Here is a 27,618-nt window from a genome sequence, read left to right on the forward strand (position 1 = left end):
AAAAATGCCAAAAAAAAAATTGTAGTGAATGCAATCAAATAGACGAAGGATTCCATAGTATTCCAATAAACAATGTTTTAAAGTTGGTTGTTGACATTACCGGTATTGACATTTTATAGTGCGGTTATATTGAACTGGTTAGATGTTTGGTTTAAACTTCAATATTTCATTTAAGGTTTATGGTTTATGTAGATCGACGATAAAAAATATTTCTAAAAATAATGAGACGGTCTTGTCTTTGCCACCTGTACAAAATAAATTACAAAGCCCCACATAAAAAGAGAATTCAATTCATGAATTTTATGCCGTGCGAAAACAAGTACCGAGTATCAAAACTCTACTCACTGCTTTGAAAAAAGACATTGGATTTACAGGCAGTAGAGAGTACTTACGAAAACTGATGCACAGTATGGGATTCAAATATAAAAAATGCAGAAACCAACGGTCAATATTGATGGAGCGTTCCGATATTGTGGTTTGGCGTGAAAGTTATTTGGATCAAATACAAGGAGTAAGGGATAAAAATATGCCTATAGTTTATTTGGACGAGACATACATTCATACTTCTCTGAACCACGCCAAATGTTGGCAGAGTGAAAATGAACTTGGAGTATCGAAAGCCATTTCAACATGGAAACGACATATTATTGTTCCAGCCGGTGGACCATCCGGATTTGTTCCTAATGCACTTCTGGTATATAATGATAAAGAAAAAAAAGCAGATTACCACGATTCGATGAATAAAAATAATTTTAAGAAATAGGTTACGCAGAAATTAATTCCCAATCTAAGTGAATCCACATGTATAGTTATCGGATAATGCCAGATACCATTCCTTTCGCATTAATAAACCACCAACATCTGGCGACAGAAAGCATGTTATTACAGAGTGGCTGCGGTCGAATAAAATTTCATTTCCACAAAAAGCATCCAAAGCTTTTTGGTGGAGATTTTGAGACGTCACAAACCTAAAGCAATATATGAAATAGACACGATTATCTCTACATACGGACACAAAGTGATAAGATTACCGCCATATCACTGTGATTTAATTTAAACCCTATTGAGATGATTTGGGGCATTGGGGCAAAGCTAAAATGCCAACTAAAAATGCGTCTATCGATAATAAGGCTTTTCTAAAGCTTGTTGAAGATAGTTTTCAGGTATAAATCTTATTTTTATGTTTGGAATTTAGTTAAGTTATGTAAAATATTTTGAATTCAGTCTATATCATTAATGATTTAAATTTTTAATAAATTATTATCGTATAGGAAGTAACTCAAGAAAATTGGAGCAATTGCTGTGACCATGTTAAAAAAATTGAAGACGATTACAGGAATAAAGGTCCTATAATCGAATTGGAGACTGAACATTTTATAATCGAGGTTGGTGGTCCTGAAAGCGACACAACATCTGATGAAAATCAGATTTCGTCAGAGTCAGAAAACAAAGAATATATAAATATTGGACATTTAGAATCAGTTTATGACGAATAGGTAAATTGAAAGAACTGAATTCTCTCTAAGCAATGTTTTCACATTATACGAGTATCAACATGAAGCCAATGCCCGCTACCCCGACTATACATGACGTACGCACATTATTGCCATACGTAAGCTGTTTGCAGCGACACTATCTCAGGGTTAAATAAAATATATAATTTCGTGTATCAAAGTACATAAATAATAACATAGACTATTATTTGAATATATTAGACGTTAAGTCATTTTACTGAATTGGAGCATACCTCCAGCGGGAAGCAAAGTAGCGCCATTTTACGGTACGGAAATTTATCACTTTTCGCTGCGTCTGTCTACCCGATACTTTTTTTACTTTTCGATTGGCGTTAATCGCTGTTAAATTGTCATCGTGGCTAGGGCCAAAAGTGAGATATTCAAAAAGCATATCTAGAGTTCGTTTCATGATTTCATGAATTTAATAATCTTAGGTGATTTGAGAATGGATATGCCTATTGACTATATACTCTGTATGCACAGATGAAGATGTGTTATGTTGTTGTTCCAGCCACCGAGCTAGATCTGCTGGGCGCTCTGTCGCTACACAACACGTCGCGCGCCGGCGTGAGCGTCGCGCCGGGCATGCAGCCGCAGCGCACCGCCTACACCCTGCAAGGTAAGGGATTACAAGCTCTATTTAATACAATTAACTTTTACAATAACCGAAAAAATATACATAAGCAAATGTGTGTCAGATTGCCTACTGATGGAGATAGCCGATGGGCAGGAAATGTTTACCAAGTATATTGCCTTTATTGAAGTTATATCACATTGGTATTTAGATAACACGGTACATACATGGAAGTTTTTTTTCCATGCATTTATTTATACAAACAATCTGTATTAACAGTTATTCCTTACGTTAGCATTTAATTTACCTAGGTTACGTCATTCTCCACTATGTTAAAGGTACCAGCCAGGCCGACATTTGCTAGGCGGGTCAAAGCCCTGAGCTTTGTGCCCCGGTCGCCCTCAGCAGTTTGTTTTCCTTCTATCTAGATTAAACTCATATATTACCTCTAGTCGGGTCGGTACGACCGCATAGCTACCACCAGCTTTAGCGTTATGAAGAGATATAGTGACTTGGCGATCAATCTTAGATGAAACTTTCACCCTTATAGGATCATTCCCTGGATAAAACGTATCCTAATTACCTATATCCTAATATTACAGATTATAACCGATTTAAACGTCATCGAGAAACTAACCTCCAATCTTTTTTATTATTATTATTATTTGGAGCCGGTCGTGTCCCACTGCTGGGCAAAGGCCTCCCCCCAATCTCTCCACTGATCTCTGTCCAGTGCTATGTCTGGCCACTCCTTCAAGAAGGAGTCCAGTTCATCCCGCCATCGCCGGTGAGGTCTGCCAGATCCCCGATTCGAGTTTTCGGGCTCCCACTCTGTAGTGACTTTGCCCCACAACTCATTCGGCATTCGGCAGACGTGACCAGCCCAATCCCATTTTAGCTTGGCCGCTTTCCGAGCTACATCGATGATTTGTGTCTTGGAGCGCAGCGTGGTGTTCCGGACTCGATCCACCAATTTGATACCTAATATGCTACGCTCCATGGCTCGTTGGCAAACTCCGAGTTTGGACTTCTGAGCTTTAGTCAAAGACCAAGTCTGTGCCCCGTAGGTTAGAACTGGGAGTATGCACATGTCCATGAGCTTCCGTTTGAGATATATCGGAAGATTACCTTTCATCAGGTGTTTCATGGACCAATAGCTCCTCCAGGCGTTTTCAATCCGTCTTTCGACCTCTTTTTCCTGACGCGCCTGGAAGGAGACTTAAGAACACCAAATTAATAATGTCAGTAAGATAATTAAGTGCGTATTGTAAAAGTTTTCCTACGGAGTTGGGCATTGTTACACCTAGTAATTACAAGTAGGTAAGTAATTGATTGATTTGGCGCTTGGAATATACCTAATGATACGAGTACGTTGTCGCGTCGCATCACATACTCTGTGCGTAATGGATCGTAAACACGGCTCGTATTGGTGCAGTGCAATCCATTTTAGGTGCAATTCCATTCCGCTTACGTCGAACGAGCACGGGCGGCGCCCATTAGTAAAAGTCTACCAAGGCGCGCCTATTTGCCTTTTAATGCTACCTACAAGTTTCTTACATTCAAAATTTGTATAATTTAAAAATTTGTAGTACTTAGTTATCCGTTAGTTATAACTTTTATGCGTTTTTATAAGTTAGTTTGTATATTAGACATCCCATTACTGTTTCTACTCGTAAGCAAGTAGGATTTTGCTTTCTGACTCTCAAAAAAAAAGAAGTTAATTGTGTTTGTCGCTAGAATAAATAATATTACTAAAAGCATCTATTCAATAAACAATGTAAGTAAATATAATGCATTACTTAAAACTGACGTAGCATATCTAAAAGTGAAGTGTCAATGCTATGTTAGCTTACAGTAAAATAATAAAATTCAAGACAATTTAAGAACAATTGCGGGAACAGACAAAACGTGACAAATAGTTTGTCCCAACTGCCTACCTATAACAACTATGCGATGAAATTTTTGGTTGTCAATTTGTGAAATCCATACGTCTTTACCATTTTTAAAGTTGACATTTAAATATAGGTATGTATATCCAGAAAAACCAGCGTGTGGAGCGAGTTTACTTCTATAGCCTCCAAAGGCTCATGGTCCTATATACCTATAGTACGTGTTTAATTCGGTGAAATTGAAATTGTTCAATTGGAACAGAGTTGTATTTGTTTTGTTTCGTTCAATTTTAAGGCAACGCAAAATCAACTCTATTCCAACATTATACAGGTTGGGCAAATAAGAAGTATGCATTTTGTTTTAAAATTTTAACTATATTAAGTTCAAAGATTATTAAGTATTGTTTTAAAAATATATTATTCAGGGTTGGCAAAGACATGCAGAACATTATGTCTGGCATATGTTCACCACTAACAGCAGGCAAATATGAGCCCTTAACATCGCAATTTTAAGTTAGTAAGTAAACACTATTGTACGAGAAAAATAAATATTACATCAGATGGAAAATAATTGGGTAGTACAAAGGCGAACTTATCCCTAAGAGGGATCTCTTCCAGTTAACCCATACCTAAAACAGTAATTAAAAACTATATCTAAAGTTTTTATATAAAATAAAATATTATCCTTTTTTAAGTATATGCGTTACCAACCGATATGTTTGATGTCGGTGCCAAGGCAAATAGTAACAATACCGGTCAACAATAAGCAGCTTTATGTCTATAAATCACAATACAACTGTAGTGATAGGTATTATAAACGTGGGATTAATTCTGTCTGTCTCTTTGTTACCTTTTCACGGCTAAATATCTGAATCGATTTGGGTGAAAGGACCCCGCAGCAAACATAGGGAAAAAGTGGTTTCGGTACTTTCGGTCAAATCTCACGAAATTGTAGTGGATAAAGGACTGGAAATAACTCCGTCTCAATTCCACACTTGCGTGCTATGGACAGTTCGAAAATCAGTAAAAATAGCTCTTTAAAAAATACGACGGCAAATAAACGCATTGGATTGGTATTAATAAGTATACCTACAAACATGGTACGAACTGCACTAAGAAGGTTCGACCGTATGTTCTTAGGTAACTACCTTACCTACCTACAGAAAGTATGTTCATTGCGGTCGTGTAAGGCAATCCAACGTTTTGTACATACTTATATAGCCGCATCCTTATTGAATCGCACCAAAATCATGGTACCTATAAATACCTGCTTATAAATTTAGCTTGGCACCGACTTCAAACATATCAGTTGTTAACGTATATATACTTAAATAAGAATAATATTTTATTTAATCCGTTTTGAAGTCAGTTTACGTTTTTTTGTAAAAAGTTTTTATAAATTGTACGCGGGAATTGAAAGAAAACGGACGTCATGGCGTGTTTCAAAATTTGCGTGTTCGAATCTTGTTCCGACCGATAGCGAGGGTCGACCGAGGCCCCCATTGTGCTTTCCCTTTCGATCTGACATTTGCAATTTGACGTTCAAAAGACGATGGAGATGTTGTGGTGAAGGAAATTGCTGTGTGTTCGGTTCACTAGCTAGGGTGCTTTTGTATCGGAAAAAAAACAACATTACTATTGTATTGTATTGTTTTATTCATCAAAACATATCCCAGTTTTTCGAAAATACGCGGTGTTTTTTATTTAAGTTGTGATAGGTATGTTAATTATCTACTTACTGAATAATCGCTTTCGAGGTGTCAAAGTGGGTTTTTAGTGGTAGATCGTGTATCTCTGCTAGCGGGTTAGTTATATTTAAAATAAAACATTTTACTAAGCAGCGGGTCAGTTAAAGCCACTGGGTTGTTTCGACTTGTCGCGGGTTCCCTACTTCATGCCGACCCGTCCCGGCCTATGATCCACTGGCAAATACACGGTTCCTCTGGCACTGGCAGCGACGACAATTATACCATCTATTAATTGGCGTCGTCTGTTATTATCATACTTAGGGCTAGTAGTATTCTAAAATTACCATATCAACAAAACGTACATTCATACACGATTGATTTTCAAAATTACAAGTTTTCTGAGTCATTGCTATGTATATTAATAGGTTCTTTTTATGAATATCATTAAGCGTATAAATATATTACAATCATTGTAATGAATTTCTGTTTTTTCTTTGGTATTTGTACTCATCAATACCTACATGCGTCTATAACGGCAGTTCTATTTGGGTACCAAGGCTATCGAGTTTCTTTTTATGGCTGTCCTATCGATTAGAAGACCTAATGCATTTCGACTGGTAAGTATAATACCTTTTATCACGTTTAAGTACGCAGACATCAAGCTGAAAGTTATATCCGCAAAAGCTTAGTCAAAAAATTAAGGGTTACGTTTTAAGCTACCGTAAGATGCACACAAGGCGACTCATCAATTTGTCTCGATTCACTTACGCGTAACGTAATCCGCACCATTAGGTGTGTTGCGCGCACTCGAGTAATTGTTGAAGGGGGCCGGCGCTGCCACTAATTTGGGGGATCTAGTCTAAGTAGGGAATGCAATAACCGGGCGTTTTTCATTACCGGTAATTTACCGACGCGTGGTCCCACTAACCGGTTAACCGGTAAATTACCGGTTATACGTTTATGAAATAATAAACATTGTTTTTGCTTTATTATTGATTGTGTCCTTATTTTCGTCAGTAACCTTTAAAAGTAGTCAACAGCACGTTATAGAAACATCGACAAAACAAAATAATGAAAATAAACTATAAACATTAAACAAGATATATTTACTAATCATATTAAATAAAAAATCAAACATGTATCATTTCAAAGCGAAATGAACTTGTACATTAAATAAGCAACATCAAACTTTTTTAATTCTTTAAAAATCGCAGTAATCAAGGGTAACAAAAATTATAACTAAAGAGTGACAGTCGTCATTTAAATGTCATACAAGTTTGCATTTACTCATCTATCAATATAATATTGTTATTAAAGTAACTAAAACCGTAATCAACATTCATTAAAATCTAGTAAATATAAGAAAAAAAAAATTAACTGCAAGATTAGTTTCATATCATTTTAACACTAGTTACTTTAAAATTGCACTTTAAGAGGCCGTTATCGATTTTAGTCGCAAAAATGTCAAATTGATAGATTAAGCGCATGAAATTGTACACCTTTTGTTAACTATTAAAAATAACAAGTACTGGTTTCTTTTAGCACGTCTTGTTATCTTTCATTATAGGGTAACGGCGGCTATTAACGCGGGTATCAAAATCGACGTCTAACACCGCGGTGTTTACAAATACGCATTTTGCAAGCAAACAGATCTATTCTCTAAGAAATAAAGCATACACAAAACAAGCTCATTCATTGGTCTATCGTGCCCATTAGTGTGCATTTGTGTGAGTGTAACAAAAAACTCGCGATTCGTCAGTTTGTGCGACGGCGGCGCAAAAACCGGTTGTTCCATACAGACGCGTGACTCCACAGGTAAGTGCACTCCAATCTTACTTAGTGTTTTACGTAATAGTTATAGCAAATAAACTAGTGCAATGCCTTTTAACAGGTTGTGTATTGTTTTCTACACGATTTTGAATTACTTTTAACTTAGTTTTTGACCGGGAAATACGTTTAAAATTGAAAATAAAATACAGCGGTGATAGGCGCCAATTACTTCTGTGGTAAGTAATTCCGTGGTATGCCACGTTAATAAAAAAGTGGTAGTTTTGTTATTTACTCTTTAGTTTTGGTACAAATTATCAATTTTATAATTTATTTTATTTATTCCAATCTTGATCTATTCACGCTATTAAAGAGCTATTTCCGTGGTATGGAAAGTATACAACTAACCCTTAATTTTTAACAAAAACTTCAGCACCGATTTCCTTGTTTCTATGGGAACCCTTAATCTGTCAACTTTTTTTTATTTTGAGTTAAAACCTAAAATTTACTTGCCAGTTATGTGATTTTGTCTTTACAAGAAGCTTGTAATATACGTGTTTGATTTGATTTGAAAAAACATCTGTGTTTTATTCTTTTTATGGGTCGGAATGAGGTTTAATTAAACTCCAAATTAAGCCTATTACCGATGGTATGATCAGATTACCCTCGGTAATAGAATGTATAGAAATCTATTACCGACCCAGAGAAATATCGAATGGGTCGGTAATAGGCTCTTAAAGAGTTATCTATTACCGAGTGACTATTTGGTATTTTATTGAAATATCGCATTTAGGGTACCGCAAGTACAGATTTCGTTGATAAAATTTAGACTTCAGTTATCATTATCAGATTTAAATTCTTCTGTTTTCTGATTCAGTTATTACTCTGACAGACAAGGAAGGGTACCCAACTGCCGGACAATTCCGATTAGTTTTTTTTTATATAATTTTATTTATACAGTAGTCCAAAATCTCAGACATGATTTTTTTCAGCTATAAGAATCAGCAATAAGAAAAGTACTGTGATTTGTTAGTTATAAACGGGTAAATTATAACACATAATATGTGAGAGACTTTATTTAACTTAATTACCTTATCAAAAATATTAGAATTAAAAATTTTCATGTTTTCATATATAGTCGAAATTTTATAATGTGGACGTTTACCATTTCACTGTGGTAAACTTTCACTCAGGTGGTAAACGTTCAGCTTATAAAATTTCGACTATAATTTACGCTGTGCCTTATGAGAAAAAGTTACTTACTTGTTTTTTTTGCGCAGCTAATTATGTCACTAAGACAAACTCTTATCAATCTTTATAGCATTTAAAAATTACTTTATTTAATAACAGGCAGGCCTATTTGTCATATACGTCCTTAATAAAACTTTACTAACAATAATTTTTGTTGTTTTACATGTAAAACATTCAACTTATAACTTGTTATAGGTACAGGTACTCGTGGGTACTTGGTAAGTTAACTATTTAATAGTACGAGTATTTGATTGTGCCAAAGTGTAATTATAATGTCTTCGAATATATCTCTTATTTTTAAACATACTCCTATAGTTTTATTTTTTATTTTTGTGTCATTATTAAACTTAATGACACAAAAATAATAGACAGAACCCACGTCGTTATTATTGTTTTAACCCTCGGTATTAGGTTTCGAATTTTGAGTTTGGTTTCTGTTAACGAGTGCAGAAAAATCATGCCAATTGTACCCTCGGTAATGAAAGCTCAATTCGCGATAATAGAATCACAGCCTGTCCCTTGCCACGGTAATAGAAGATTTGGTCATTTTGGCTTCAAAAAATATTTTAATACATATAATAACCCAAAATGAATCCAAAAACGTGTGAAACGGAAAGTTCATTAAATGCTCTGATGAAAAAAAAAAAATCCTGGCTGTTAGACAGCATTGATACCCTTAATTTTTGGATCTCTTTTGAAAAGTTCCTTAACTACCACGGTAATAGGTGCCTTTACCCTAATAAGTATTTTTTTGTAAAACAGACTCACTTAATTAGTAATGTTTTTTTTCCTGATGGACGTTTAGGTAAACGCGCGAAAAGCAGTGATTTTGTCGATGGTATTTGTAAATTTCGTTAAGTTTGGACTGCTAAAAATGGTAATTTTGTATTACACATATCCTGTACTTCAACTTTAATAAACTACATTTTTGTTACTATAAATTTGAAGTAGTGTAAATGAAAGTTAGACGAAATCAATTTTCTCCAGAAATTACTTCAAAACAAGTGACAATTTCTCTGAAAATTGACTTAAGTTCAACGTAATTTTGATACTTAAACAATCTACAACATTTGCTGAAACTGTTCTTATACATCATTTTGTATAATTGACTACCATAATTTATATGAATTTTTAAAAACTATCCCTTCTCGTCACCTATTACCGGGGACGCACGCTTGCGACCTCATTATTAAAAGGCAAGATGAAAAAACGTGCTAATAGAAACCAATACTTGTTATTTAGATATTACGTAACAAAAGGTGTACAATTCCAACGACTAAATCTATCAATTTAAAATTTTTGCTCTAAAATCGTTACCGGGCTCTTAAGATAGGAGTTGGAATCAGGAACATGTCATCATCAGATCATTCTGTTAATTATATATAAAATAATTGCGTTTGTTAAATATCTAGGCGATTAATTAGAACGTTGCTTAGACATTCGTGAACGATATCTTGAACACAAGTAACCAGCGGTAGAAAATGTTCTTTCGCATTCCACACTTGTCGGACACTACAGACTTAAACAAAGGACACTGAACATAGTAAGGCGGGTCGGGTAAGGGTGGCGAGAAGGGAAAGGGCGAGGGATTAGCGACCACTCATTTGTCACAAAACATTGCTTCCTAGTTCCTACTCCGACGAGATCATAAGATGCAGAAAAGTAAGTATTTTAAGTGTCTCTTCGTAATCGTAAACCGTAGTAATTGTTTTTTTTTGTAAGTACGAAGACATAGATGGGCTAATTCAACAGGTTGTTACATTTTTATTTGCCTATACAACGTTCGGTAAATTCCCGGTTACGGCTGGAAATTACCGGTATTTTACCGACTGTAATATTGGTCAAATTACCGGGTAACCGGTTAACCGGTTAACCGGTTAGCATTCCCTAAGTCTAAGCCATATCGTCTCGCCTCGAGCGAGTGTCAAATGTCAAAAGCAGCATTGTCTGCTGCAGAAAATAGGGCATTAAAGTTTCGCAAAGAATTGTTGTTGGGATGGAAGTTTCATTTTAAGGCAATGATAATGTTTATTTATTTAAAATTAACTATCCAAATTCCTTTATGTTTCGCTTGTCTTCATGATTTTCTTTATGTATTTATCTACTCGTGCAGGCGATTATGGTGCAAGTAAAAGATCTTGATGTATACTTAATATGGATTTAATATCCGAAACTGATACAAAATTGGTATTCGCGAGTAATAGGTATGTAAGACGCGTGCGGCGTTGTGGCGGCCGCTGGAGCTAATGGAGTGTGGTGGGGTCCGTACCCCGCGCGCCCGCGCCCCGCGCGGTCACTTGTTGTCGTAGACATGCTGGGGGGCCGTTGGAGGAAGCTGAGGGGTCGTTAATACTGGCTGGCGCTGAAGCTTCTTCCAACATCTCATCATTGTCATCAGGGAGGGGGCACACCTTATTCAGTGCCCGTCGTTCGATCCCTCTAATGGTTCTAAAATCGCCAACCCTGGCGATTCCGTCCTTGCCGTAGTATAGTCGATGGACTCGTGCTAGTTTCCATCTCATGGGAGGTAGGTTATCCTCTTTGAACACTACCATAGCGCCTTCCTTAAGATCTCTGTAGGGATGTCTCCATTTTGTTCGTTTTTGTAGCTCTGAGAGGTACTCGTTTTTCCACCTCTTAGCAAAACTGTCACGCAGCGACTCGAGCAGCTGATAGCGCGTCTTTATGCCCTTTCCGGATGCAGCAGGAGGGGACGCCAGCGAAGTCAAAGGACGCCCGATGAGGAAGTGCCCTGGAGAGAGTGGAGAAATGTCGCTGGGGTTACATGTAAGAGGGGTAAGGGGTCGGGAGTTAAGGACCGCTTCAACTTCCGTGCAAAGGGTACTTAACTCCTGAAACGTTAAGCAAGAGTTACCTATTGTTCTTTTTAAATGATATTTTAAGCATTTCACGTTGGCCTCCCACAGTCCGCCGAAAGTGGGGGAATAAGGGGGATTAAAAATGAACTGAATGCGCTCTTCGGCTGTGTAATTATATATGGACCTCATGCCTGCCTGTAATGCTCGTCCCAGTTCATTGTTTGCACCAACAAAATTAGTACCGTTATCGCAATAAATTTGACTGGGTCTTCCTCTACGCGAAATGAATCTGCGAAGGCAAGAAATGAATGCTTTTGCACTAAGGTCACTAACGGTTTCTAAATGGACTGCCTTAGTCCAAAAACAAATAAATATACAAATATAGCATTTGCTAATTCGATTTCCGCGTCCTATTTTGCTTGAAATTGGAAATGGACCACAGAAATCTGTTCCTGTTATAGCAAAAGGATAGCTAGGTGTGATTCGACTAGTTGGTAGTTGGCCCATTAGCGGCTTCATGGCTTCGGCTCTAAGACGAGTGCATATTACGCAGCGGTGATATATGCTTCGTGCCAACGTTCTACCTCCCAGGGGCCAAAACTGGTCCTTGAAGCTTGCCAGGAGTAGCTGAGGGCCAGCATGCAGTAAGCGTAGATGCTCGGCACGCATCAACAATTTCGTTAAGTAATGTTTAGCATGTAGTAAAACTGGATGTTTTTTATCATAGCTATATTCACTATTATTGAGCCGACCACCTACTCTCAGCAAGCCGACGTCATCAAGGAACGGACACAGCTGTAACATATGGGACGAGGTAAGTTTTTTATTGTTTTTTATTAATTTAAGTTCGTTTTTAAATGATTCTGACTGGGCTATTTTTATAAGGTAAGTTAAGGCTGAACTAAGTTCGTTTTCTTTAAGGGGTCCAACTGATCGATTATGTTTTTCTATGATTTTACAATTACTTATAAATCTTTGTACATAGGCAATTATTCTTTTTAAGCGTAATAAACTTGAATACTTTTTTATGTCAATCAAGTTATTCGTTTCATTGTTTTGATTTATATTTGATTTTGATTGTAACACTTTTATTTCAGGTAAAACCGTCTCAGTGGTGGGGTTTTGCGGCCATTGAGATTCGTCATGTTTCAGGAAAACTGGACCTTCCCACCACAAAGATGACTCAACAAGGAGACTTGGAGCTACTCCTCTCGAGGCCAGGTCAGCGGGATTTTTATCAGTAGGCACATGACGCCACGAGTCTCTAGAGGTAAGCTCACGAATCTCATTCACTCTGTTACACACGAATGTTTTAAGTATTTTAGGGCTTGTTTTTATCCAGCCAAGTGCTACAGTTGAGTCGGACCAGAAAACTTTTTCCTGTATGGAGCAACGGAGAGCTCCGCTGACCTTGGAAACGAGTCGCGCGCCCAGTAAGGCTGCTGCCAATTCAAGTTTCGGTATAGTCTGAACTTTAAGGGGACAGACTCGTGTTTTGGCGCAAAGCAATCTGACAGTTATGACGTTTGAACTATCCGTGGTGCGTACGTATACGCACGCCGCGTAAGCGTCTTTAGACGCGTCTACAAAACAATGGATCGCACAAGCGACAGGAGACGAGCATCGTACATGTCTAGGTACAGAAACTGAGAGTAAAGCATGCAAGTCGTTATGTAATTTTAGCCACATTTTCTTAATGTCCGCGGGTACCTCCTCATCCCAAGTCAACTTGATAGGCCACAGTCTTTGAAGTAAGATTTTAAGTGTTATAGTGCAAGCACTTAGGAGCCCAAGAGGATCAAATATCTTACAAGTGTTAGATAAGATGGTTCTCTTTGTAACTATTTCATCTTTAGGAATTGGTTCTATCGCAAAGGTAAGATTGTCAATATTTGGTGTCCACTGTACACCTAGCACACTGGACTGTTTACTTAGGTTTAGATTATCAGATACTGCTGAATCCTTAAATATTTCAGGACAGTTGCTACGGAATTTATGCACTGGAAAGCATGCCGAATTAAGTGTGCCTACTACTCCGTTGAGTATGTGAAACAAAGTTTCTTTACTGTCTGCACCTGTTAAGATATCATCCATATAGCAATCACTTTTAATGACTTCAGATACTAAAGGATCCGGGCATTCTAAGGCGAGCTGTAAAAGGCACCGCGTGCTTAAGAACGGTGCTGAGGCCGTGCCGTAGGAGACAGTATTTAATTGAAGCACTTGCAAAGGCTTTGTGTCATCTTCGCGCCATAATATTAACTGTAAATTTCGTTGCGAATCATGAATTAGGATTTGGCGATAACATTTTTCTATATCTGCCGTAAAAACATATCTATGTTGACGGAACCTGATCAAAATATTAAAAAGATCGTCTTGCACCACAGGGCCTACATATTGTATGTCGTTTAGGCTCTTTAAAGAGGCGCTTTTCATGCTACCATCAAAGACTACCCTTAATTTGGTACTTTCACTATTTTCTCTTAAAACGCAGAAATGTGCTAGGTAATAACCGAATTTCGGCTTATCGATTCGTGTGAGATGACCTAAAGACTCATATTCATGTATAAAATCACTATATTGTTTTTTCAAATTAGGATTGTTATTTAACTTTTTCTCTAAGGTATAAAATCGTTTGGCAGCTCCTCGGTAAGAGTCGCCTAGTAACATTTCAGGTGTCCCTTTCAGTGGCATCTGAACTGTAAACCTGCCGTCTGGTAAACGGTAAGTGTGAGCTTTAAAGTGCTCTTCACAAAACTCCTCGTCAGCTGACAAGGGAGCTTTGGCTTCAGGAAGTTCTTCAAGGTTCCAGAACCTGGTTAACTTTTCACTGATTTCCTTTGTAAAAAAGCAATTAATCTTCTGTGGGGCTTTAGGCTTAGGGCAATAAGTTGGACTTAAACGACCTGCTACGATCCAGCCGAACTCTGTATTTACAAGAATGGGCATATTTGTGCCCAGAGATATTTTCTCAGAACCTAATATTTCGTAAAATATTTCAGCACCTAGCAACATATCAACATCAGAAACTTGATGAAATTCAGGATCAGCGAGCTGAATATTTTTAGGTAAGTTTAGTTGAGTAAGGTCTACAGGCAAGTTAGGCAGCTGATCTGTAATTTCAGATATGACTAAGCAGTTTAAGGTCACTTGGAACTGATTGGACAGGGAACTGACATTTACGTCGCATTGATCGGATACTGAGAGTTTAATATTTTTTATGCCCGATATGTCTAAAGAATCGGGTTCAGGATTCCCTAATCCAAGTTTGTTTTTTAGGTCTTCAGTAATAAAGCAAGATTGGCTGCCTGCATCAAGGACAGCGCGAGCTACATAATCTACATTTGTATTGGGATTGAATACCTTAACTAAAGCGGTACCAAGCATAACCTGCCTACCTGAACGGACTGATAAAGCCCTATGCGGTTGGTTGACTACTTCAAGGTCATTTGATGATCCAACCGTGGGTGTCATCACAGGCAAGGGTTGAGTTACGTTATTTTCTTTATGTAGTAATGTATTATGCTTCTTATGACATAATCTACATTCTCCTAATTTACAATTACGTGCTTCATGTCCGCGTCGTAAACAGTTGGTGCAAAGTTTTAACTTTAAGGCTTCGCTCCACTTGTTTTCGATCGGTAAAGATTTGAATGATTCGCAGTCTATGATTCTGTGACCCTGACTACACATTGGACACGAGAAACCTGCTGGTTTAGAACCACTGGACGTGAGGAAACTTTTTGAAAATTTACTATGTGTAAATGAGCCTTTATGTTCATTCAGCGTGAATGGGCCCTTATGTTCACCTTTCGGTTGACTATCTTTATGAATATGAGAGAAGATTTTATCATGTCTATTAGCTAATGTAGTTTCTAAAATGTCCGCTCGATTGCGGAGAAACTCGATAAATTCGTCCAAGAGTGGCAAATCGGAGAGATTATTTCTATGCTCCTCCCACTTACCACTGGTGGTCGAGTCCAGTTTACTGGACACCATAAATATAATCAGCGTATCCCATTGGTCAACTGGCTGACCAAGCGTAGTCAGTGCTCTCAAGTTTTTTGTCACAAGGTCAATTAAGTATCTTAAAGATTTATGAGATTCTCTGGTTAAGGGTTCTATTTTAAAGAGAGCCTTCAGGTGGTTATTTATAAGAATTTTCTTATTATTATACCTCTGACATAACAAATCCCATGCAACCTTGTAATTTTGTGACGAAAATTCAATGGACTTGATTACAAGTGCCGCGCTCCCTTCTAAGGACGATCGTAAATAATGGAATTTGTTTATGTCAGGGATAGTTTCATTATTATTTATTAATGACTCGAACGTATCGCGGAATTCCAGCCATAAAAAATAATTACCATCAAATATCGGTAATTTGATAACTGGTAACTTTACGTTTACATTATCCTGACGCGAGCAACTACTGTGCGAACTTTGCTTATCCTCATTATTTATAGGTCGTAATTTTAATAATGTTTGAGCACAGGCAATACCACTGTAAAATCGGCTTTCAGTTTTCTCTCTTTCTTGAATTTGTTCATCCACGTTAGGATGAAATAGTTCTATTTGACTTTGACAATTTTCAAAATCACAGAATAATGCTTCAATTTTTACGCTTCGCAAATTCAATTCATTAAATTGCGCTTCCGAAATTTGGTCAGTTTTTATCCTTTTTAACTCTTCAATAAATTGTTCAAAATGTGTCAATCTACCTCTAATTGAACCGCGTTGTTTAATTAAATCTTTAAGCTTTAATTCATTTTCAATATCTACACCGCCTTGAGGGGTTCCGGTTGGAGACATTATGTAAATTTATATTAATATATTTCTGTCGCGAGACACTGAAGTTGAAATGGATAAATAATGACCCAACAAAAACGGTAATAAATGAGATCTAGTGAAGGGCAATCAATAAACAAGATAAGAAAACTGTGCATCAAACCAGGCAGGAGTTCCAGGTGCGCGGAGACGCCGCGCGAAAGTAGGTCAAGTCTCGCTCGAACAGCTGACGCGAAGTAGGTCGGCACTGCAGACAGTTGCTAGGCACAGCCGACGCGAGCGCAGTCAGTCCGAAGGATTTATCCTGGAAATATCGGCCCGAATCGAAATGAGCTATAATGCAAGTATATAAGGTATCTAATTGTTTAGACGTTTGAGGAATAAACACTATCTTTAAAAATGTGAGAAAATAATTATAAACTTGTAACAAATTAATTTTACTAATTTAGAGTTACTTAAAAGAATTGCCTTTATAAAATAGCTTAGCGAAATAATGTTTAAGGAATGCTTTGTATAAAGAAAGCGTGAACAAAGGCGTGTTCGGTGCACAAGCACTTATTATTTTACGTAAACAACTTAAGTTAAATTATAATTTTAAGCAGTGCAAACTCAAGATGCAATGCAATTAGCACTTTATGACTTATAGATTAAGGTTGATTAGCTCTAGCAGGCCAACGGATAAATTGCTTTTAGGCTTAAAATGTTTTACTTTTCTGAGTAATTTTTAATGTTGTATTATGTAAAGGCGCGTAGCAACATAGGCGAAGAATGCACACAAGATAAGAAAGATGATTACCGGAATTTTAAGAAATTAATAAATGTCGATTTTATTTTCTTTTGGAATAAAGTACACTAAGCACAAAAATCAAAACTAGGTAAGGTAAAGAGGTAAAGGATAAGAATTGGGCACTCCCCTGGAAGTAGATCGCCGTGGAGACACGCGTGGCATGCAGTCCAAAGGTTACGCGCTGCAGTTTCTTTGTTCGCGCTTCTCGAACGTTCTGCCTTCCTTGTTGCTAAGTCGCGTACGCGCAGGTGTGTTGAGGTAACTCGTCCTGTCACGGTCGCCAAAAACTTGCAGGCGATTATGGTGCAAGTAAAAGATCTTGATGTATACTTAATATGGATTTAATATCCGAAACTGATACAAAATTGGTATTCGCGAGTAATAGGTATGTAAGACGCGTGCGGCGTTGTGGCGGCCGCTGGAGCTAATGGAGTGTGGTGGGGTCCGTACCCCGCGCGCCCGCGCCCCGCGCGGTCACTTGTTGTCGTAGACAACTCGTAACATAAAATCTGATAATAAAATGTACCCATATACATATAACGGACCCTATTGTTATATATATATATATATATTTAATACCACGTCGGTGGCAAACAAGCATACGGCCCGCCTGATGGTAAGCAGTCACCGTAGCCTATGGACGCCTGCAACACCGCATATTTTTGCCTATAACCTTTCTATTGATAACCTGGTCAAACAAATGGCTGTCTATATGGCGGCTCTTATCGGACAATAGTCAGCCATTTCTTACCCATTCAACTGCCGTTTGTTTATCAAATCGGGCAAAAGATGAACCATAACATAGGAGTATGCTTTTGACGTGATAGAGCAATATTAATGTTTACACGAGCGCGCATAGTCGAGCTGTCAGGGGCCGGGCCAGATTATGGAATGCTCGCGTTGCGATGGCAGGCGTGACAAGCGACGCGGCGCGGCGGCCGCTTTGTGACCGAGGCGGCCCACTGTTTGGATTCCAGCGCCGCAATACATCATGTGTCACTGCAGTGACTTAATATGCGAGCAGCATGTAAGCCCAGTTGTGAAAGTTTTGCTATTTATGCAATGACTCATGATACAAATACTTAAAAGATATATGAAAAATATATAGTATATAAGCAAGGGAGTCCATATAACTGATACCAATCACCTTTGTTATTTTACAACCTTTTATTTAACTGGCCCTGTTAGTAGTATTTACTTATGTATGTTAGTGTGGGTCAAATCATGGAATCTAAATTTAACCCACTTTCTGATTTCCGATTGAGCTGCGATTTGCCTAAATTATATATAAAGTCGGGTGACAATGCAATATTATGGTACCATCGAGCTGATCTGATGAAGGAGACAGGAGATAGCCATAGGCAGTCTGTGATTTAACAACACAACGTAATTTTGTTTGGAGTTTTTAGAATTGTCTCAATGAGTATTACTTACTTATAGAAAATTAATAGAAAATAGAAGTTATTTTTTGACACAATTTTTATTTAATAAACCGGATAGAAATATAAAGAGTACGATAGAAATATATAGAGATAACTTGACTGTGACGTCAGTTGTTCTGTGTTTCATATAAATTCCAAAGCACAATAAAATTGTTTTGACTGTTTGAAAAAAAAAGACTGAAATACCCTATTGAAACAAGAAACCAAACATTATAATTCACAACGCCTACTGAAGTACCTGTTGACGCTTCGATCGATTTAAAAAAGTAATCGCATATTCTGTTTTACTGTAACAAACTGGCTTACATTCCTAGGAACTCGTGAATATGAAAATCCCACAATGGCTTGACGGCAATTATCTACATAGCCTTTGCCCACAATGTTCACGCGCGTCAATGGGCATCGGTGATCTCGGCTCAGCGGGCCGCTCTCCGAGCTCGATGTGAAATCACCCGGGAAAACGGCGCGCCCCTACGATACCCCTGTTTAAAATTATCGCCACAACAACCTAATTCTGTTCACTTTAGAAAAATTCACTATACTATACCTGGACCACAGTGCATTTGTGACATTTCAGTTTTCTTTTGGCCCAGCGCCAATAAGGGGAGCAAGGGAAGAATTGTTAAAGTGAATATTTAGACGAGATTCGCCGAGATTTTATGCGATGCGAGCCAACTAACTTTTTATATTGTATAAAGTTTTATGTTAGCAAGTTTCGTTTATAACTTTGGTTACGTCATCACTCGTCCGCTCTATGGAGTGTGGAATGAAAAGGAGGAAAATCTCTTATTGCAGAACTATTGCAAAAGTGACGAGCTTTCAGATTTAAATAATAGTTCCTAATCTCTCCGGTGGCGCTAGATAGGCTCATGGATTACATGAACCATAGATGTATAATAATATAGAGATGCAATGGGAGAAGGGCAACAAATAACCCGACCAAGTTACGTAGGTTATTTGTGGTAGGTATGTTGTCAGGAATGTTAAAACGTGTTTTGAATTTTGTCGCATTGCGTATTTTCCATCCCTCACGGGCGCACGGGTATAGCACATCTATATAAATACAAGGTCTATGATATTTTATTTCGGTGTATTGTGCGGGTAATGTTTTTTGATGGACACTTTTCATACAAAGAGATTTTCCTCCTTTGAATTCCACACTCCATAATCCACTCGATAGAGATCTGACAAATTGAATGAGAGATAATATCTCCCATTGTATGAAAAAGTATTTTTGTAAATATTGATTAAGTATAGGAAAGCGACAGTTGGATTTATTTAATAGTATCGTAACCCTATAATAACTAGTACCATTTTAATCTTCTCGCCTCACACCAACACCCTATTTAACTGTCAATAGTGCGTGCAAGTCTTAAACGATTGGCAATAAATAAATTCTCCGCGGGAAGTTTGTTGCATGTGTTGACACAAGCTGAGCAAATATTTGCCGGATTGATATCGGGGTGCTTTAATTAAACCAAAACACGGTGGGGTCCGTCGAACTTTAATGTGCAGTTTTATTACCCCGTGTTAAATACGACAATAAATGACAATTTGTTTTGAATTCATTTTAAATAGGTATATTTGTGCAATACAAATTATCTGCTTCTTAAATGATTAAAAAAACTTACTCAAATCATCAGTCACTGTCTGTTTTGCTTAGTACTCATTGTTTTAGCCGTTCACTGTTGGGCAAGAATCTCCACAACGATCGGTCCCACCCATAAGCAAGATCCAGACTAGATCGTCGGTCCATCTAGCCTTTTTACCACAAAAAGTCTTCCAGTACAATCTTTTATATATTTAATCAACATTCTGTAATATTTTGGAATACTTTATTTTAAATCTCCGTAAAAACGCGCCAATAAAAATACTCCCTTTTAATATGAAATCTCTTCTTATTTAGTTTTATAACGGTCGCAAGGTAACACGCGGGGCTATTGTTAGTCACCCGAAGACTATCTTACTCCAATATTATTCAACCAACAGTCAAGTGAAATATGAAACAATTTCATATGAATCTTTTACCCCTCAACTCATCATTGGAGGGTGGTAAATACCATTCCGTAGAGATCCCTCACTTCTTTAGTCATTGCATAATACTATTAGAAGTTGCAGCTCTTCAGATAATGGTAACTTGGTTTTATTCTCATGCCACCCGCGCAAACAAATTGATATTAAATATAAAATAACAAAGTACGAAGGGGGGATGTAGAAAAACGCTACAGATGAGTCTATACACTTTTATTTATTATCCCTTCGCTAACATCAAGTTCAAATTAAACTTTTACTAGGTTGTTTTAAAAATTGTGCGGCCCCTAATTTACATAAATATATAAAATTGTTTATGGAGTTTTAAAAATGAATTGAGTAAGTATAAGAATGAACAAATGTAAATTTGACGCAATTATTGGTTTTATTGGCACTAACTATTATATTATTAACTATAAATGTTTCGAAGTAAGTCGAGGTACTTAATTAAATTATGTGAAAACGTGGAAATAGTAATATTTCTATAAACTATTGCTAGCACTACCACTAGGGAATGCAAACCGGTGTTTATTGGTATGAAACTTCGGTTATAAACCGGTTATTAACCTGTTTTCCCATACAATTAAAAACCGGTTTGCATTCCCTAGCGATCACCTCTTATTGACGGACTAGTTTAAACAATATTTATAGCTTAAATGTTAACTTTTTTTTTTCATTGTGGAACGCACCACATGACGATCTAAATAAAAACTTAGAGGATCGGCCACGGCCGCTTCTCCATACAAACGTAGTCCCCATTTTCCTCTCTGTATATTGATATTATGGATAATATTTTTACATATTTTGATGTATATTACCAAAGCTTGTGTAAAAATTACTTAATAACTAATGATTCGAAAAAATCTAACATAGGGGCATAGCTGTGGTTAATGTACAGCAAACTGTGTCAAAATATTTCTAATAATGTTTATTAACATCCATCTACAGAGGAAAATGAGGACTACGTTTGTATGAACTACGTTGGCCAGAGTTGATCATCGTTAATTTTTTCATCGTGATTGACATTTGTATGTAAAATGTTATAGAATATTTATAAAATTTACGTTAACCATGTATGTTGCATCAAAAGACTACAAAATTAAAAATGGTTGTTGAAGACACCTATTCATTTTGAAACACCTATCCCAACGACACTTCACACTATGGGGATGCAGCGAAAAAAAAAACATCCCCACTTTACATGCAGAGGAGATACCCATTTTTTCATACTTTTTATTTTACCATTTTGTCGGCGTGATTGATTTTTATATTCATGCCAAATTGCAGCTTTCTAGCACTAACGATGACGAAGCAAAGCCGCGGACGGACAGACAGACATGGCGAAACTATAAAGCTTCCTAGTTGACTACGGGACCCTGAAAAGGTAGTATAAACTGACTGAAGCTCAAGTAGGTACTTAGTAGCATAGGCATGCTAAAACAGATAAGATGAAATTACCGGACCCGCTAAGAGCCTGTAATAACACTGAAGTTGATATTATAAGGGCTTACGCAACTCCGTATTTGGTCAGTTCCCGGAATTTCGCTGTTTTCCTCGAACCCCGAGTGCTGCGTAGGTAGAGATATATCGCAGTGTCTCATGGCTGTCCGGAGTCAAAGAACTCTAGTCGGGGAAATTGGGAACTATGTCGTCATCTACTGGAATAGGTTGAGTAGTGTAGAAAATTGACGATGAAAAAGTGCCTGCTACGCAAAGGTATCCACACGCATATGATAGCGTGTAGCGGCTCTGACTAGCCATGTTGTGCTACGGCCGCTACGGCGTAGCCTCAATAATTCTTGCACACGTAGTTATTATTGGATTTTGATTGTAAACATAATAACATTATTTCACACGTGTTTCGATTTTAATTGTTATTATTATATCTACAGAATTACGAGCGAGATATTTTCCTAAATTAATTTATTCCGTTATCATGATTTAATAAGTTAAGCAGGCAGGTAAATGTAACATAAAAATGTTAACTTAGGGAGTAGGTATGAATTAATTTAAACCACCCAGTTTCAGATCCTGGTTTTAGGTTAAAATAACCTACAACTAAAAAAGAAGATAACGCAACATACCGAGAGACACGGCAGTGTACTAAACTATGTCTTAGTCATGTCTAAGTCCAGTCTTAACTTACTTATAGTATTTTATGCAACAGTTGTATAAGAAGGGTCAAAAAAGGCGAGTGGCGAGAGTTACAATGTGAGCCGGAGCCGAAGGCGTAGGCGAACATTGTAAAGGAATACGCCACGAGAATTTTTTGACCTACTTATACAACGTTGCATACAATATTTTTCCTACGAGTCAACAAAAATAAATCTTAATTTAGGTAAACAAAGCAAAAGTATATAGCCAAGACGCGCGAGCATACCTTGTTACGCGCCCGGCCCGCCCCGGGCCGCGGCCGGCCGGTCGGCGACACCTTCTCGTAACTCATGAGGCCCTGGTACTTGCTACTTGCTAAATTAATTTTTTGGACAGTTTTTTCTCAATTTTGGCCACCGTAGCCTACGGAGACTAACAAGCAACGCTAAGCGGTCTTCGTAGTCTATGGGTGTTGCTATATTACGGGTGTCACATGCGTGTTTCTGACTTATGAAGTAATTATTTTTACTATGCAACCAAATGAATATTTTGTAAGTTGGCAGCAATGCACTTAGTTTAAAACTGTATTCGTTTTGGTTTTGTTAGGTTGGTAGCCATATATTAATCGCAGTAACATTATAGCTTATAAAAGCACAAGAGCTTTTATGAGGAATAGACAATATAGACTTTTCTTGAAATCTTTTATGTATGTTCTTATATTCGTGTTAATGAATGCATAAATGACAGATAACAGTAGAGGAGTAGGAAAAAGTACTTAAGTAATTGCGTACTTGACACATGTTGAATATTATAACAAAATTTAATTAAATGGATAGAAAATGAGCCATCCATTATAAAAAAGTGGAATTTAAAAAATTATATTGAGATTATAAAAAAATACAAGGCTCCAAAGTCTCAAACAAAATTTTTTTTATGTCTTTTAAAAATAGAAAAGAGAATGGTACTAGTCGATTCCTTACATTTTATTGCAAAATAAATTTTATGACAACTATACACATAAACGCAATATTTCAGGGTCAAAATGGCAATTTCCTTGATCTTTCATACATTTAGGACAGACTTACATGATGTGACGTCACATAATCACCTTATCATTTTGTTAGAGGCGTTTCAATCGTTGACTGCGAGCGTCAGACTTTACCTCTCATTTCTGACCTTTGTGTTGCTTAAATGCCATGAGTCCTATATAGACATTTGATCCTCAGGAAAATCAAGATCGTTTGACATTATTTACAAAAAACAGTCAAGTAGCCAATTATGATAACAATACATGAAGGTCACCCACCTATCCGCATAATCGCTTGAAATGAGGAATATTTAAAGCTAATTGAATAATCCCTGCATAGCGTTAATAGGAAGTCGCAAAAGTGAAATTTATAAGTCGTGAAATCAACTGCACTGACCGCGTTTGGCGGCCTCGTCCCTTCCACGCGATTACTGTCCCTCACTTGTGGGATAAAGTTCACTTCTCCCCCGTGATTTAAACCTCACTACATCGCGCACTTTATTACATACTCGTTGAACCCGTGCAAGGAGCGGGCGAGTGTATATTGGTGATGATATGAATCGTAAAATTGTAATGCAGACATATTCTGCGGATGAAATATGCATTTATGGATGAAAATAAACCCTTAGTTATTTTTAGAGCTCCGCACAAAACTTTATTCATGGAGCTCTTATTTCTAAGTGTATTATTTCTTTCCATTCAAAAACAATATCCAATTTAGAAGACTTCTTTTTCTCTTGATCTTTGGATATTTTTGTCAACATAACAGTTCTGATGACGGGGTTCATAAACAAATACGCCATTTGGCGGAACTCTTCAAGTCTTTTAACTAGGAACATATTATATGTATTCGTATAGCTATTTTTTATTTCTCCACTACTTTGAAAAACTAACATTTAGTGAAACTGCATTGCTTATAAAGACCAGAACGGATATTCTCATAAATGCGTACCTACTAATTAATGTTGGTTTATTTCTGATAAGTTATAGAATAGTTCTTACAGTCACCATCACGCCTTGTGATAACATCACTTTTATTTTTTATTTGCACTCCGCTCAGGTTAACCAACAATTGTTATGTTTGCAAGTAAATAATACCCATTATTCGGCACAACCATCTTTGTTGCAAATGATTACTTATAATTTCGCAACAATCATATTATATTGTCATTTTTCTACACAGGCACTTTTTCACGCTTTGGCGGCAGCTTTATTACCAGCGTATATTGATTTAGATTTAAATCTCATTCGATTTAAAATTTAATCGTTATTTAAGTCCCTTTGGCCAGCGCAGTGCGCATTGCAGATGTTGTTTTCGGTCACTGCAACGAGATAGACATGTAATTTTGGATTTGGCACAGATTTTATTCCTTCAGATGCGCACTTTCAACTTTTCTTTCCAGTGAAACTGCATACCTTCATGCACAGGAAGTAATTTAAAAGAAAACAATATTTTTTTTAAACACGTTCCACGAAACAATCTGAGTATATTTTTTTTACAACAGAACATAACTATTAATTAATAAGTACGATTAAGTTTGATCCCTGTGCTACTTTGTAGGTACCTGTGACTTGTCACAACGACGACATTATAGTTGACGCTTTCCCTTGAGGCTTTCTCTATTGATTGTCACTGTGACACCGTGACAAGATACGAGTGCTCAGAAATCTAACTTCTGATCAGTTACATAATCAGTAGATTACTTATTAAAATAGCGTCAACTTATAATAATTTATCTCATACACTGATTAACCTCATACAAAATATGTAGACAGTGTCTGTGTGACGTTGCGAATGTTAAGTATATAATTCTCCGGTAAATGATCACGTGGCCTTTACACCTAATAAGACATTAATTAACATAATTACAGTTCGCATGCAAACCAAGACAATTCGTAAATGGAATAGTTGGTGCTGGCAGGCCGCCAATAGTGAACGATCGTTATGCCAAGGACTTGCTGATCACGGCAGCGCGGCGTGCGGCTCCGCTCAGATCGTATCGCAATTTATTGCACCGCAGACGACCGGGCCTAATGTGGAAACCAACCAAATTATGCCATGACTCGAACCTATCTACCTTAACTGCTGAGTCTCTGAATAATACGAGAATATGTATGCGATTATTTCTAAATGTTAGCAAGAAGGATAACGTCTTTATAATTTACATTATCTCGCTATGAATTGCTGTGAAACAGGTAACACTTGATGAAAAGGATGAATATCGTTCCGACTTCATACTGATTCGTCTATAGTCTATACTTATTCATTGCAGGGAATTTAACCTGCTCTTACTTTTCAATGAATGAGTTTTGATGATTATATATCTAGTAGCTTCTGTCCACGCTTTCATCTGCGGACAAAATCAATTTTTCGTAATAAAAACTATTCTACGTCCTTCCCCAGGGCTTCAAATTATCCCGATACCAAATCTCATCTAAATTGGTCTCGCGTTTAATTGAAAGCATAAAGAAGTAACAGACAGACTGAGAGAGATATTTTCGCAGTTTCAATATTTAATACGGGTCGGATTATTTTGTCATTACACATACTTATTTATTATATAAATTCTATTATCAATGAATTAATGGAAATCTTTATTTTCAGGCAACTATGGGCCCATAGATAAATACCTTAAAACTAGCATACATGTCATAAAATATATCTTAAAAACTAAGACCCACAATATGGCTGCGATGCATTTCGCAACCCGGCTGCGTCAGGGAGCCGGAACCGCCGAAACTTGACACCCTTAGGCCAAAACTCCTCCTTTGTGAAGGTCGCTAGACGTTCAGTCGGAACGCTCACCACAAAAGAATTGAAATTATAACTTTGTAGATAATGTAAACAGAGTGCTTGTAGAAGAATGCGTTATATGCTGCACTTACCTACATTGCAGGGGATTCGCGGTCGCTGCAGGTGGAAGGCGCGGCGTTCGAGCGCGCCGCCGAGCTCCTGCGCAGGTCGCCCGAGTTCACGGTGCTGGCTTCCCTCAAGCAGGAGCCCGCTAACTCAGGCACCATTCTCTCTTTCTCACACGGGTACAACAGGTACGGCCATTCTTCATCTCAATGTTACTTCTCTATCTCTACAACAAAAACAACTCATTACTTCTGGAGCAGATCTTGTATAATTAAGAAAATAATGCATACCTACTTACCATAATGAGTAGGTACCTATTGATTTTAGCAAGAACGGATAAAGAAAGTCATGTGTCGAAAATGTTTCTGGAGTGGAGAGTCGTTTTTTTGGGGCCTTACATATTATTATATACTTAATTAAAATTCTGAAACTTGATTCCTACTTTCAATTGCTACGATCTGAATTGCTAATGAATTCCTACACCATTATACCCCGTTTAGACTTGGCCGCTAGGAGCAGGTCAACGTTGCCGCAAATCATGCTGCCATTACCTTTTGAGATTTAATAAAACAATGTATGGCCGAAATGTTCCTCTTTATAGATCTACTAAAAAGTTCACGATAGCATAATGCCTATCTTTAAAGGAAAATTTGCTTTAAGTAACTACCTATTTAAAGGTTTGAAAAAAAGTTCCGAAAAAATTTGGTAACTGGTAAGTTATTTAGACGAATACAATATCACTCCTTGTCGTATTTACGTTAGGTAACTAAAACATTTTATGCAAATTATAATTTTCTACTCGTCGACTTTAATGGTTGAATTAAGACTTCGTTTACCAAATTGTAATCGCATTCTTTTTACTATTGGCTCCCGACTCAACCATGATGACTTCCTAGGAAACGCTAAAGCGTTAACTAAAGTTAACTGTAATGTATTCGACCAATCAGGTGTTGCCAAAGGATAGAACAAATAGAACAAACAGATTATTATAGTATTTATTAATATTTTTAAGTTTATGTATAAGTTATTGTTACATAATGTTAGAACAAACTAGAAGTACCTACGTTGATGTCTTCTATACTATCTT

General features: G+C 37.1%; 1 protein-coding gene across 3 annotated transcripts in view; it reads left to right on the forward strand.

Moving 5' to 3' along the window:
* The window catches only part of LOC133517158 (protein kinase C-binding protein NELL1-like), a 92,686-nt gene that overhangs the window by 43,896 nt on the left and 21,172 nt on the right, over positions 1-27,618 (forward strand). For all 3 annotated transcript variants that reach the window (XM_061850340.1, XM_061850341.1, XM_061850342.1), the window contains exons 2-3: positions 2,026-2,133; positions 26,569-26,719. In XM_061850340.1, coding sequence (XP_061706324.1) covers positions 2,026-2,133; positions 26,569-26,719 — 259 coding nt within the window. The remainder of the gene's footprint in view (positions 1-2,025; positions 2,134-26,568; positions 26,720-27,618) is intronic.

This window comes from Cydia pomonella, chromosome 4 (assembly GCF_033807575.1).
Source record: "Cydia pomonella isolate Wapato2018A chromosome 4, ilCydPomo1, whole genome shotgun sequence".
Classification (NCBI taxonomy): domain Eukaryota; kingdom Metazoa; phylum Arthropoda; class Insecta; order Lepidoptera; family Tortricidae; genus Cydia; species Cydia pomonella.